The 14,149-nt window shown below is 46.0% G+C and overlaps 1 protein-coding gene across 1 annotated transcript in view; it reads left to right on the top strand.

Moving 5' to 3' along the window:
- Positions 1–14,149, top strand: part of ARIH1 (ariadne RBR E3 ubiquitin protein ligase 1) — a 49,004-nt gene that overhangs the window by 27,368 nt on the left and 7,487 nt on the right. Inside the window, exons 3-9 of the mRNA XM_066196093.1 lie at positions 404–548; positions 3,120–3,212; positions 3,567–3,622; positions 6,546–6,612; positions 7,318–7,424; positions 7,922–7,964; positions 9,010–9,081. Of these exons, the coding sequence (XP_066052190.1) occupies positions 404–548; positions 3,120–3,212; positions 3,567–3,622; positions 6,546–6,612; positions 7,318–7,424; positions 7,922–7,964; positions 9,010–9,081 (583 nt within the window). The remainder of the gene's footprint in view (positions 1–403; positions 549–3,119; positions 3,213–3,566; positions 3,623–6,545; positions 6,613–7,317; positions 7,425–7,921; positions 7,965–9,009; positions 9,082–14,149) is intronic.

Raw genomic sequence — 14,149 nt, 5'->3', positions numbered from 1 at the left:
AATGGAAGGCTTGAGTTGAAAAGAATTGAGCTTGAAGGCATCAAACCTGTGCTTTAGGAAGGTGTTGCAATGCCTGGACTGTGAACTCAGGTTTCTTGCTCTAGTTCCCTGGACTGGAATTCTAATGCAAAGCAATCACTGGGGAGAATCATGAATTACTTGAAATGCAGCTGAAGAATTGAAGGTGCCTGAATTTCAGGAGTGTGTAATTCAAGTGAGAGTCTCTGAAATGATGTAGTTGTCTAATATCCACCTCTGTGTTGTGTTAGAGGAGAGTTTGTTGGAAGTAGTGGATGTATGAGTTTTGAAATAGAAAAAAGATCTTTGTACACTTAACTGCCACCTGGAATGGAAAACTGATTTAGCAGGTGGTTAAATTTTCATTCTGTCCTGTCTTGTGCAGGTACTTCGATGGCAACTTGGAGAAGCTCTTTGCAGAGTGTCACGTAATTAATCCGAGTAAAAAGTCACGAACGCGCCAGATGAACACCAGGTCATCAGCCCAGGACATGTCCTGTCAGATCTGCTATCTGAACTACCCAAACTCGGTGAGTACCCCTCGGTGCTACCTGACCAGCAACTCCCCAGATTTCTCCCCTGAAACTTCACATTTTCCTGCTGAACACCTCTGGGGGTGCTGGGGCCCAGGGACCAGTGTAGTAAAGTTCAGGAAGAAGCAAGCAGGTGGTGTTTGCAAAGGTCAGATACCAGATAAAGGATATGCAAAATTAAAAATCTGTGAAAAGCATGATGGGCAAAGGGATTTACTTAAGCAGAAAGTCATGGTAGGAAACAGCTTTTAAAAGCAGTAAGTAATGCTACAACACAGTCAAACTGGGAAGTCTAGAATAAAAGGAGTTGAAGTAAAACGTGGATATCTTTGGATGTGTATCATGCCTGGACAATACCCTCTTGGTCAGACACGAGGGTGTGTTACACAGTGCTTACTGGGGCTCTGCATCAATGTCCTGTGTGATAGTGCTACCTTTTTTTGTCACTGTTGACCAAACTGAAGCGTTCCTATATACTGATAAGGGGTCCAGGCTCTGCTGGGGCTCCCAGGGGCAGGATGTACTGTTAGGAGATCTGGGAGAAAAGGAGGTGAGTGGAGAAGTGGTAAGACAGGAATTGGGAGGGTCATGGCTTTGCCTTCCTCTTCTCTTGTCCCTCACCCTCAGGAGAGTGGGCTGGGGATGTTTTTTGGAACATCCTGCTTTGTCCAGATGTAGATGTTGGGCACAGATGTGGTGACAGCAGAGCTGTCCCCTGGGCCAGTGTGCTGTCTAAGGAGTTATTGCTTCCCCCATCCTTGGTGGTTTTATGTTGGCCTTTTTACTTGCTCCCTTGACATCTGCTGTCAGCTGAGCCAAAAATAATTGGGAACTCCCTCAAAGTAAAGAAAAGAACTGAGAGATTCTCTGCATTCTTTGCAGCCTGGGAGGAAGCGTGGTGGTGGCTGCCTTTCTGTGGGCATTTAGCAAAGCATTTCCCTGCCTGAAATAACCAAAACGGGTCTTACATGAAGATGTGTTCTGTGCTGGTTCCTCGTGTGTGCCTGCTGCATGAGTGTTTGGGTTCAGTAAGGGATGATTCCCATGTCTGTGCTTGCTTCCCATCAGATGTGGAGAAGCCAGAATTCACTGAAAAGCCAGTACTGTCTTTGGGATGGCTTCATGCTGTGGCATCCCAAAAGTTACAGATGTTAAAGCGTTTTTACCCTAATTCTGCATCTCCAGGAGATGTCACTTGGCCACAGCAGCATCTGTGGAGCATCAGATGCCTTGTTAGCTGGCTCAGTAGGGGCTCAGAAATTGGAAGGTGTCTTTTTTCACTCTTGCAGCTGGTGTGCCTGGCACCACATAGGTGTCAGCCTCCTCTCTGATCTCTGTTGGTTTTCTGGGGTGGATGTCTCTATTTTTACCTGGAGCCGAGTCAGATGCTCAGGTCAGTTTCACCCGTGTTGGTGCTTACAGATTGCAGCCTGTGCTGGTGGCAGGAGTGTGAGAGCAGTGTAATCACAGCCTGCCAGCCCCTGGGAAAGGAGTGCTGACACACACCTTCCCTGGGCAATGCCAGAGCATCCAGAGAAGGCACAGCACAGCTGCTACACCTCTGTGGATGGACAGAATAAATCTGCTGCATCTGAGAAGGTGGTTTGGGAAGAACATTTGCCTCTACTGGATTCTCCTTTTCTCAATCACCACCATCCTGCTGTTCTTTTGGGCTGTTCCACAGAGGATTCTGGCTTCTTTCCTCTGTGGAGTTTCATAGTTTGATGGTATCTGAGTTCTGCTTTTATCTCGCTAGCTGAGAAGTTGGTTTGAAAAGCTGAGCCAGCAAATATTACCTCTATAGTGGTACAAATGAAGTGTTTTCAATACAGTGTTCCTTGGTGCTCACTCTGAATATAAAATAACTTTAGGCTGACCAGAGAAAAGTACTTTAATCCCAGTCTTTCCTCAGCAGGGTTTGCTTCTCCACCCCTTGTGTAACCACTGAGTCCCAGATGATATCTTGACAGCTCTGCAGATGATGCAGACAAGGATGGAGTTGTCCCTGTTGATGTCTGTGACAGCAGATCATTACTGAATTTTATTTTGCAATTTACACCTGCCAGTTAGGATCTTGAGTGTCCTCATCTGATGAGCATCTGGGTTTCAGGGGACACTTCCCTGAGGAGGTCTGGGACTTTTGGGCAGCACCCACATGTGTCAAGGGGAAAAAGTAGAAGGAATGAAGACTCCGTGTCCTTATCACTATGACGTGTTTAGTGTTGCATTTATTTGACTGATTTCCAAAGGGAGATGGGAGAGAGCCATGCTGTGCTCCATATACACTCCTAAAACAAGGATAAATTTCAATGGGCAGGATGGAAACATGGGCCACACCTTTCCTTGTTGCTGGGGTTGGGGATTAAAGTCTGGCTTTGGAAGAGTGACTAAGGCTGCCTTGGCAATGTTCTGTAGGGGTGATGATGCAAAATGAATAGCAATGTCTCAAGTTTGGTGTGGGGAATGAGGGATGGGATGGATGAACTGCACAGCACCGAGAAGGATGAAATTACGGAGTGAATCCATGTGATAAAATGAGGCCATGTCTTGTGTTCTTTGTCATTGCAGTACTTCACTGGCCTAGAGTGTGGACACAAGTTCTGTATGCAGTGCTGGAGTGAATATTTAACTACCAAAATAATGGAGGAAGGCATGGGGCAGGTAAAATCTCAACTTACCTCATGGCTTATTTCTGGAAATTCTTTGTGTTGGAGAGACGGGAAAGAGTCTTTCTGCTAAAGTTTAAAAAAACCCAAAAGAACAACAGAGAAAACCCAAACCCCAAGGGTTTGGGGGCTGCAGGCTCTGCTAAGGTGAATCTGGAGAGAATTCTGTGGAGTTGGTGCAGGTGTCTGGGCTGGGGAGGGAGGAACCAGTGACACACCTGGGATGTGGGGCGAGAGGCAGGGCAGTCCTTTGGCTATGGATTGTAGTGAAGTCTGTTGCCTTGGAATTCCCTGTGATGCAAAACCAGGAAAACCACTGTTCCTCCTCTGACCTTTTTGTGTTTTTCAGACCATTTCATGCCCTGCCCATGGCTGTGATATCTTAGTGGACGACAACACAGTTATGTAAGTAATGCTCTCTTTCCATTGTGTTGCTCACATGCTGTTTATTCAAATGCTTATAACAAACTGCACAGAGGCTTGCAGGCAGCAGAGAAACCTGTCTTGAACTGTCTGTTTTGATACCAGGATGTCTCTTAACTTCCTTTTTAGGTGTGAAAACCCCATGTGACAGCATTGGGAGGAAAGACTCCCTGACCAGTTTGGTCAGTGTGACACCAGGGTTTCCAAACCCCGTTTTACTGCTTTGTGCATTTTGTTTCCTTTGATTTATGTAGGAATTTAGGACTTCTACCCAGGTCAACCCACTGGTTCCCCAAGCCCTCTAGCTGTAGTTAATAGGTGAGTCAGAGGACAGGAGTGCTAAGGGCTGATGCAAGGTGTGTTTTTTGCCCTCTGATAGAAGGCAGCTGACCCTCAAACACAAGATTTGATTAAGCTGGTGTGTCAGCCTGTGTCCTTGGACTTAAGTTGTCCAGCTGTAGAAGGACTGTTAGTTCATGGTGGAGCAGTGAACTCCATGAGCTTCCTTTTCCTTCTCTTTTATACTGGAGGAGGTTGTTGCATGAGCAATATCCTTCATAATTCTGAACTTTGTTCAAGTTCATTTTAATTCTTCTTGCTGAAAAGCATCTCAGTAGAGGCTTATTCTGTTACCTTATTTTTTCCTTCCTGAAGCCTGACTCACTCATTGATACAAATTTGGTGGTTTTTATTATCAGTTGCTTTCAGAGTAGCGATTCTCCCAATTTTGGCTCTTGGTTACTCATGGAGTGTAGGCTGGATGGAAGTGGAAGTAGCTGAAATGCTTTTCTGCCCTGCAGAGGGGTGGTTTGTAGAGTCCAGTGGGTGGAAACTGAGCTGAAGTTGGCATATCTTGAGTAACTTGATTGGGATTTTTGTTTACCAGACGTTAAACTTCAATTTGTGGAGTCAGATGCTCTCAGCAGGACTTTTTTGAGTGTTTTCTTGATTGCAACCGTTGGAATGAGCTGTTCAAACAGTGCATGTGAAATTGAGTAGCTGAAACCATTGGAGGCTGCAGTGGCAGCAGCAGCAGCAAGGAAAGGATGGAAGAAAAGGAGGCCAGTGCTGTGAGATTCCACCTGGCTGGAGAGGGCAGGGATGAGGCCTGGGATAGGGCAGTGGCAGCTGGGTGCTAAAGGAAACAAGTCCCATTTGTCTGACTAAAACTAGAAACTGTTTCTAGAGGTAAAAATCCGCCTTTCCCTGAGCTTACCTGGATTTCTTTGGGGAGGAAGGTGCATTTTTTGAAAAACCTCTTTCCTTTAAAAGCCAAGATGGACAACTGATGGCAGTCTTAGGGTATGTCAATATAAATGGCAAAAATGTCAATTATCTCAATAGGAACCTGCACCCACTTCTGTGTCCTTAATTATTGCTTTTTAGGTCTTTTCCTGTTTACAAAGTCTCCAGCTCTCAGTTTCCAAGCAGTGCGAACACACACTTAGTATGATTTATGGCTCTGGGCATGAGTTTCACCCCCCTCATTTGTCTAGTTTCATTTATGATTTGCCAAAAGACAGTAATATTCAAAGGAAAATTCTTGAAGATCTTGACCTGGTGATGTTGGTTGGGGCAATCAAAGCATGTTGTTAAACAAAAGCCCAGTGGATTATGTGCTCTGATTAGTCATGGCATGACTAATAATTTAAATTCCAGTACCTGATATATTGTTACAATACAATACATTTTCAAGGTGATATTTAGTATGTCTTGAAGCCCAGGTATGGGGTAAAAACCCCTCAGATTTATAATTCATACTACATTCAAATTGTTTTCTCATTCTTCAGTAAGTTTGACTCCAGAATTGCAGGAGAGATGCTTTGTCAGCTGATTTGTTTTATTTTAGCCCTGGGAATTGAGCTGCCACGTGCTGTGATTTATGTAATAACCAGCATGTGCTTGGGTGAGGAGCTCCCCAGCTGCCCAGGGCTGGGATTTGTGCACATCCCATGGGCACACGCCGCTCCTCAGGGAGTGTTGTAAGGATAACATGCAGGAGTACACTCAGTTTTGGTTGCAACTGGAAAGGAAAATCCATTAATTCCAAGATTTACCCATGCTGTGGCCTGTATAAAGCTGAATTCCACAGCAGGATTTAAACCAGGAATGCCACAAAAGGGTGTGTTAGTGCAGCTTTATGTTTAGATATATTGGGAAGACACTTCAGTCATAGCTAAAAGACATTTTTAGAAGTGCTCAGCAATCCATAATTAAGTTATTTTGGATGCATTTAGGCTGGGCAGTCTGCAAATGCCAGCTGGGATGGTGTGCCCAGGAGAAGAGTGGTCACCATGCTTGTCAAGGGTTCCCATCAGTCAGTTTTCCTCTGCTCTCCCAGTTCCAAGCAGGCTGGAATTAAAGTCCGTGTGGTGTACACCCCTAGCGATGTGGAATTCAAATCAACTCTGTTTTTATGGCAAATAGATGAAAAACCCATTAATTTTTAAGCTGAAGCTGTAGCATTCCACTGAAACCCAGCTAACATGAGGCTTCCCAAAGTTATTAGCCACACAAGGGTTGTTCTGGAGCTTTTCAAAGGGATTTGCCACAAAATATGCATGTTTTATGTAAATGAACCGATTAAATTATTTGCTTTGTTTCTTGGGCTCTTCAGGAAAGGTTTTGAAATAAAAATCTTCACACCAGAGGTTCAATTCTTTTGAACTGCCTGAGCTTTCTGTTTCTGAAGCTAATACATTTATATATATATTTATATATTGAATAGAATGAATGTAGTTTTCATAATAAAAAATGATCTAGCAAATAAATAGAGAACAGGTAAGTCCAAAAAGTACCTGCACGTGTAGAAGGATGAATCAAACCTATTTGTCTTAACTTACTGGCAGTGCATGGAAAAAACAAGATTTCTGCTACAATTTTTCTGTTTCTTCCATTCCCACAGGCGTCTGATCACAGATTCCAAGGTTAAATTAAAGTACCAGCATTTAATAACCAATAGTTTTGTAGAGGTGAGTTTTTATTTGAATTTTTTAATGGCTTGTAGGTTGTTTTTGTCTCACACCTGTACCCAGCCAGAGGCTGGAGGCTTGTTTGGAACTGCAGAGCAGGTTTTTTGCAAGGTCTCTAATCAAGTGTGAATGCAGGGGTTGTTGTTTTGTGGTCCTTTGCCTTACAGGAATAGTTGTAGGAAAACACTAAATAAAACTTTAGGACAAAAGACCTAAAGAGAATGTAAGAGCTGTTGCTTAATATCTGGGTTCTGAGAAGCAGAATTACGTAGTTATAATAGTTATGTAATAGTTATATAATATTTATGACTCTTGAATGTTACCTGAGATATTTCACATTGGAAACCAGCAAATGCAGTAAACAATAACGTGCCTTAAACGTTTTGCCACTTTGAAGTAAAACAGCAAAGGTGTTTTAGCAAAATACTAATAGTTTTTTAGCCTCAAAATAAACTTGAAGAAAGGTGCTGTGCAAGATGTTTGCACTGTCCCAGTTTCCCAGTTGTGTGGGCTCAGCTGTCCTGTAGAGCCCAGGGCAGAAGCTGTTACGGGATCAAGCTTTCAGTCCTTGCCAGAAGTGATGGGTGCAGTGGGTTTGGCTTTAATTCCTTAGCTGTCTGCAGCCACGACAGAGGGATGCAGGGCAGGAGCCGTCCTCGAGCACATCCTTCCTGTGTGATGTGGGATCTGTGCTTTGTTTCGCAGTGTAATCGACTGTTAAAGTGGTGTCCTGCCCCCGACTGCCACCACGTCGTTAAAGTCCAATACCCGGATGCTAAACCCGTGCGCTGCAAATGTGGGCGTCAGTTCTGGTAAGAGCCATCGAGGAAAAGACGCTGATACTGCTGTACTCACTGCCCTGGAAGAGTGTTAGTGTGTGTTCAGGGAGTCCCAGACTGTTCTGGCGTGGGAGGGACCTTAAAGGTGATACAGTTCACCCCCCTGCCATGAGCAGGGACACCTTGCACCATCCCAGGCTGCTTCAAGCCGCACCCAGCCTGGCCTTGGACACTTCTAGAGGTGGGGTGACTTCTCTGGAAACCAGTTTCAGTGTCTCACTACTCTCACAGTAAAGAGTTTCTCCCTAACAATCCCATCTAACTCTGTCCTCTGGCAGTGGGAAGCCATTCCCCCTTGCTCTGTCACTGTTTTGAAGTGGCTCCTGAGAGATTTCAGGATTGAAGAGGGGGGGATGTGTTGGGTTTCCTTAGGAGTGTCTTTGAGCAACCCGGAAGAAAACTTACACTGTTCAATTGCAAGCACAATCATCTGCCCTGTTTGCTTATTTTCCTTTTCTTTCCCTTAACAGCTTTAACTGCGGTGAAAACTGGCATGATCCTGTTAAATGCAAGGTGAGCATGTCAAGGTTCTCCTCCAAATCTGTGTTTTGAAAAAGCTTAAAATACATTTATGTGCAAGACTTAGCAATGAAGCCCAAGTTTTTGTGGCTGTCCATAGAGTCATAGATGATCCTGAGCTGGGAGGGACCCCCACTTGTTGTTCCCATCAGGGAGCAGAGTAGCTCACCTGCTTAAATCACAGGGTGAGAACCAGCAGTGAAATCCTGTTGGCTGCCTTTACTGGCTGCCTCACAGTTGGATCTTCTGAGGGAGCAGTGCTTCATCCAGGTGGGAATTGTCTGGAAGAGGAGGTTGTTAGACTTGTGACCCCCTGCAGAGGAGTGAAGATGCTTTTTGGACAAGGAGCTTTCCTTTGCAAGCTGTTCCTGTAGGTGTTTGGTGCTTTGTCAGGTGTTAGCTGTTGTACTGGAGGAACTAATTTGATTTTGCTGGTTTGGGTTGGAAGGGACCTTAAAGATTATTTAGTCCCACAGCCTGCCATGGGCCAAGATACCTTCCACTTGCCCAGGTTGCTCCAAGCCTCATCGTTGAACACTTCCAGCGATGAGGCAGGGACAGCTTCTCTGGGCAACCTGTACCAGGGCGTCCCCGCCCTCACAGAGAAGAATGCCTTTCCAATATCCCAGCTAACCCTGCCCTTCCTTGTGTCTGTCCCTCCAAGCCCTTGTGAATGGTTTCTCTCCATCATTCTTGTAAGCTCCTTTCAGGTGCTGGAACGCCACAATTAGTCACCCCTAAACCAAAATGTCCGTATTGTTCAAGAGTCCAGCATGAACTTTGTGTTGATTAAGCATAAGAGCTGTAAGCTCATTGCAGGAGTGTTTGTGCTGGGTGCTTGTGCTTGCTGGATCAGGATGGAGCTGAAGGAACTGTCTGCCACTAAATTGGTGGCTGTTTGCACAGTTTTCCAGCACCAATGCTCCCCTGTTCGCATGTGGGTTGGGTGTACCTTTCCTTTCTGTGAGCAGGTGTCTTAGGAACATTTGCAGTTCCTCCAGTTAGATTTAACGCTCTTCTTCCGTCATTTTTCTGACAGTGGTTAAAGAAATGGATTAAGAAGTGTGATGATGACAGTGAAACCTCCAATTGGATTGCAGCCAACACAAAGGTGAGAGGTTTTCTCGTATTTTTATATAGAGATTTTATGCAGGTTTGTCAGGTGAAAAGGACATCAGTCTAATTCCTTGCACTAGGATTGTTTTTTCTGTTCCATGTTAAGAGCAAGCCTTGAAATCCACAGTACACTGAAGTGCTCTTGTTTGAAGAGCAAACAGGTGTTAATGCTTGGAATCGGGTGAGTTTCTTCAAGTTCAGTGAAGGAAAGTGCTTGGAAGAAAGAGTTAATTGGACACCCAAAGGAAGCTCAAGATTTAAGTCTTTGGGCTCCTGTCTGGCGCCGGTGGCTTCCCTAAGCAAATCCATGGCCCATTCCATGTGTGGAACATGTTACCACCACCCGTGGCTCAGTTTGGCTGGGATCATTTACATCTGCCTTCAAATCCCTGGGATTGGCCTCCGGAGGAGCCTTTATTTCCGCTGGGCAGCATTCCAGCTGGAGACTGGCAGAACAGCTGTCTGAGATTTCATTATGTAAAGGTCTTCCTTCTTCTTAGCCCAACTTTGCCTGAAACTTCAGCATTTGATCATTTTGAGACAAATTAAAACCAAGATTGTCATGGTGGCAAGGACACAAAAGCAGCAGATCCCACAGAGGGTGAGGATCAGGCCTGGGGCTCCCAGCTGAAGGAGGAAGGTGGGGAGGGAGTGAGGAAACGGCTGCTTTGTTTTCTTAGCTCTGTTGTGTAACTGGTTAATGGCATTGTTTGCAGCAGCCTCGCTGCTTTCCGGGGCTGGCTGCCTGGTTTTCATCGAGCTGGAATGTTGTGTTATGGTGGCAGAAAAACCCCTGCTGTGCAGCTCAGATCAGGCTGGAGTGGGGATGTGTGGGCCCTGCTCAGAGCTCACCGTGTCACCAAAGGGAGTTTGTCTTTGTGTGTTCCAAAGTGGCTCGGGGACTGAACCAGGTTTGTTTGGAGTTTGCTGGGTCTTGAGGGACAGCTCCTTTTAAACCTGAGGAAGACCAGCCAATAGCTTGGAAAAGGCAGAGTGTAAGCACTGCTAGCCTTGGGTCTCACATATTTGGGACACTGGAACAGCCACAGCCCTGTTTTGCCTGTTAAAGTCCTCTGGAGGCTGATCTTGGGGGTCCCCATCTTGTACCTGCCCCTGCCTTGGGCATGAGAAGATTTTTAGGGGTGGGGAACACCCATCTGGAGGATGGCACCCGGCACCAGCCCTGCTTCTTTGTTGGTACCTCTAGTCTGGTGTGAACAGCAGAGCTGTACTTGGACATCTCTGTCTAAGCTGCTTCCTCTAATACTGTTCCAGACATTCCTACATGGGAATACTTAGGAGCCCAGCCTGCAACAGGGAGAAGAACTGCCATCAGGGTAATTACTCCAGATATTTGGGCGAGCCAACAGTCCTGGAGCCTTATGGCATCCATATCCGTTGAATTAGCTGAAGGACAATATGGCATTCTTCTCTCTGAGCTGATGCTGGATTCAGTTGAGGGGAAAGTTGGCAGGAAGAGTAACCCACCCTCATGCTGATCTTGCCTTGGGGAAGGTGGGAATCTCCAGCTTTGGCTGCTGGGATGCGTGCCCTGGGAGCTTTGCAGCCTCCGGAGAGCCAGGTCAGCCTGGGATCGTGGGGCTGCGGCCACCTCCCTGCTGATTCCTGACCAGAGACACGGAGGAACCAAGTGCTGGCTGGGTGTGGGGCTGGAGCCATAGGCTGGGATGGGAATTGTGCACCTGGAGCCTGTATCCATCCCTCCTTTCTCTGTACTGCTCCTAGCAGCAAAGCAGGGCAGCCGTGTTTGGCGGGGCACAACTTGTGCCTGCACTGTTGGCTTCACAGCCTAAATTCTGTGTTGAATTTCATTTTGAAGAACCTGGAAAGGAATCAGGTACCATCAGATGCAAAAATCCCCGTTATCAGTGGGAACAGTTCTCCAAGGAGTTCAGTTGTGACTATGGGCTCCGTTGCTGTTTCTGGCTTTTGGAAAGCGCTTTCTGGAGCCATCCAGGCGTGAGTCCTGTCCCATGTGGGCTCCTCTCAGGGAAGGAGACTTCTTGTCATACCAAGATGAAGGTGTAAAAGCGAAATACCAATTCTCTGGAATGTGGGCTTGAAATCTGGATAATCCTTTGCAATGGGAGAATGTGAGATACGTTTGTTCTGGCTTGTCCTGGGAGATGGACTTGGAAAGGAAAATCAGGCAATTGTGTGAGAGAATAGAAGAGTGAAACCCAGCTGAATTGGGTTCTGTTCCCAAACTGGAATGATGTGATGCATTTTTTGATGAATTATGTAGAGTGGTCTGAATGAAAAACGAGGAGATTCGCATAGTGAGTTCTGTGGTTTCTGATATGATTTTTTAATTCTTTTGCATTCATTTACCTGCACTTAGGAGACCTAAATTCCTTCTACTTCTACAAACGATACAGCCCTTGCAGTAGAGTGTGCTGGTGTAGATGTTTTTTTTCTTAAAATAAGCTACTTTCACATGAGTTCAGCTTAACTAGATTAATTTAAAGTTGAGATAAGGCAATGCAAGTCCTTTATCAAGCCTGTAATTTTCGTACTTCTTGAGGAACGAGGTTGAAGAGTCCAAGGATTTGCACTTTTCTTCCTTTTTCAGTTTGTTTGACAAACTTGGTTCTTCAGTAGTTTCTCTCTTGCGTTAAACTGGGGAGGTTTAGGGTATTTGGGAATAAAGAAACCACAGAGATCCATTACTTTTGTTAAGTGGACATTGAAAGGAGTGAAAAATAGAGAAAACTAGGATTTGTGCTTTTTTTTTTGGACTCTTGAGGTGTATCAAGACTATCTGAAAGTGGTCTAAAAGGAGGAGGGGAAACCTGTTTGGAACCTGAGTGTCATCGATGTTAATCTCTGCCTCTTGGAATACCAAAGGGAAAAGAACAAAGCCGGTAATGGTGCCGGCGTTCACACAAGACACTGCTTTTTATTGCGGAACTTAAATTGGCGTTAATGAAAGTTGTTCATCTGATACTAAAAGCCTTGCTTCTTTGGCTCCTGGTACGTCCCCATCCTTCCCTTCCAGCCCAGACGAAGCCTGAAGGGCTGATGGATAAATCAGGCATGTTTTCTTCTCCAGAAAAACCACTGACTGTTTTTCTCCCCTGCACTCGATAAAATGGCATGAGCCCACATCTCTCCCTTTTCAGGTCACTTTTTAATGGCTGGACAAGTGTTCCCTCTGTACTTTCTGGAGATCCTGAATTTGTTGTAATGCATAGAAATTCTGGCAGGGCATGGAATCCTCCTGGGCACCAGCACCAAACCTTGCTCCTCCATTTCCCACCGCACTGGAGCCGTGACCTGTGTTTTTCTAAAGGTGCCCTAGTGCCATCTCCCTTTCTCAGATGAACTGGTGTTTAAAATCTGTTTTAAAAAAAATTTGCTCCCTGACTCTAGGTGTTAGAACGGTGTACTGTTTTGTGCTTGCCATAATTAAATTTTTTGGGTTTTGTTGAAAATCTTTAAGAAATCCCTGTGGTTTTTGAGGATTCTTTTTAGAGGATGGGCTAGAGGTGAAGGCGTTGCTGTGAGTGTGACTGTGGGAGGCTGGTGTACACCAGTTCCTCTGGGAGTTCTGGAAAGGACTAATCTCTTTCACTTGCCCTGAAATAAGAAACCTGTTTCTATTTAGCTTCCTGTTCATAAAAGAGCAGCTGAGGTTTATGGTGCTTTATGTATGCGTGGAGTTTTACAACAAAATCAGGATTGTTCTCCTTTGCCAGGTTCGCCCGGGCTTTTGTTTCCAAGCCCAGTACGGAATTGTTTGCAGTGAAACAGTGTTAATGAGGTCACCTCTGTGTTGTACTGTGGCTGATACTGTGCACAATAATCAGCAGGTTTAGTAACTTGATTTGCTGCCTGTGGGGTTGTTGCATAGCCGTAATTCTCAGGGAGATCTTCCTTCCCTGTCCTCATTAATCTATAAATCTCTCCCACTTGTTGTGTTGGTGACTTGAGTAGTTACTCCTTCCTTTTCTGCTGGGGTCCAGCATTTCTTTGATATGTGCTTTTCATGGCTTTAATTTTTAATAATCTTCAACTTGACACTTTTACACAGCTTTAGGGATCTGCACAGATACTGCGTCACCTCTTCCTTGTGCTGTGCTAGACAGGAGCATAAAGGCTTGGAAAAGATGGCATTCCCTGTGAGAAAAGGGCTGTAATGAGATTGCATAATCATAGAATGGTTTGGGTTGGAAGGACCTTAAATCAAGTTCCACCCTTGCTATGGGCAGGGACACCTTCCCCTGTGCCAGGTTGCTCCGAGCCCTGTCCAGCCTGGCCTTGGACACTGCCAGGGATCCAGGGGCAGCCACAGCTGCTCTGGGCACCCTGTGCCAGGGCCTCCCCACCCTCACAGGGAAGAATTTCTTCTCAATATCCCACCTAACTCTGCCATCTGGAAGTGGGAAGCCATTTCCCCTTGTCCAAAGTCCCTCTCCAGGCTCTCCCAGAGTCCCTTCAGGCACTGGAAGGGTCTTTCTGTCTGTGTTTGCATTCCAGAGCTCAAAGCCCTGAGCACTCTGGACACACTGGGAAGCTTGGTCCCACCTCAAAGACAGGAGGGCTGTGTTTGAATTTCCATGCCTCCTGATGGAGCCTTGCTGGGGGTGAGATGGCCCCACATCCCTGTGCTGTGGATGTGCCTGTGGCACCTCTCCAGCTTGGCAGATCACCTGGGAGCTGTTCTCCCTCTCTTGCAGCTGTAGGATTTTGCTCAGCAGGAGGGATCACTGCAGCTGCGTGGATCAGCTGCGCTTCTCACGAGCGATGTCGGCACCTGATGGGAGGAGATGTGTCCGGGACAACTGCAGAGCTCCACAACCTCCTCTGGAAAACCGCTCTGGGTGTGTGCCCCAGGGTCATCGTGGTGTGACAGGGACAGGGCCACTGTCTGTACTTAGAGCCACCCTGGCTGATGAGCAGACTGAGCAGGGATCTGCACAGTTGGGCAGGACACTGCTGGCATAAACCAAAATTTAAGTCTTGACTTGCTGGTGCAGGATTAGAAGAGGGAGGAGTGCTGCCTGGAAACGGGAGACAGATGCTGCCCTGAGTGCTCTGCT

Source organism: Chamaea fasciata, unplaced genomic scaffold (genome assembly GCF_029207755.1).
Source record: "Chamaea fasciata isolate MVZ Bird 193981 ecotype frontalis unplaced genomic scaffold, bChaFas1.0.hap1 SCAF_14, whole genome shotgun sequence".
Taxonomy (NCBI): Eukaryota; Metazoa; Chordata; class Aves; order Passeriformes; family Sylviidae; genus Chamaea; species Chamaea fasciata.
This window is presented reverse-complemented; position numbering and strand designations above follow the sequence as displayed.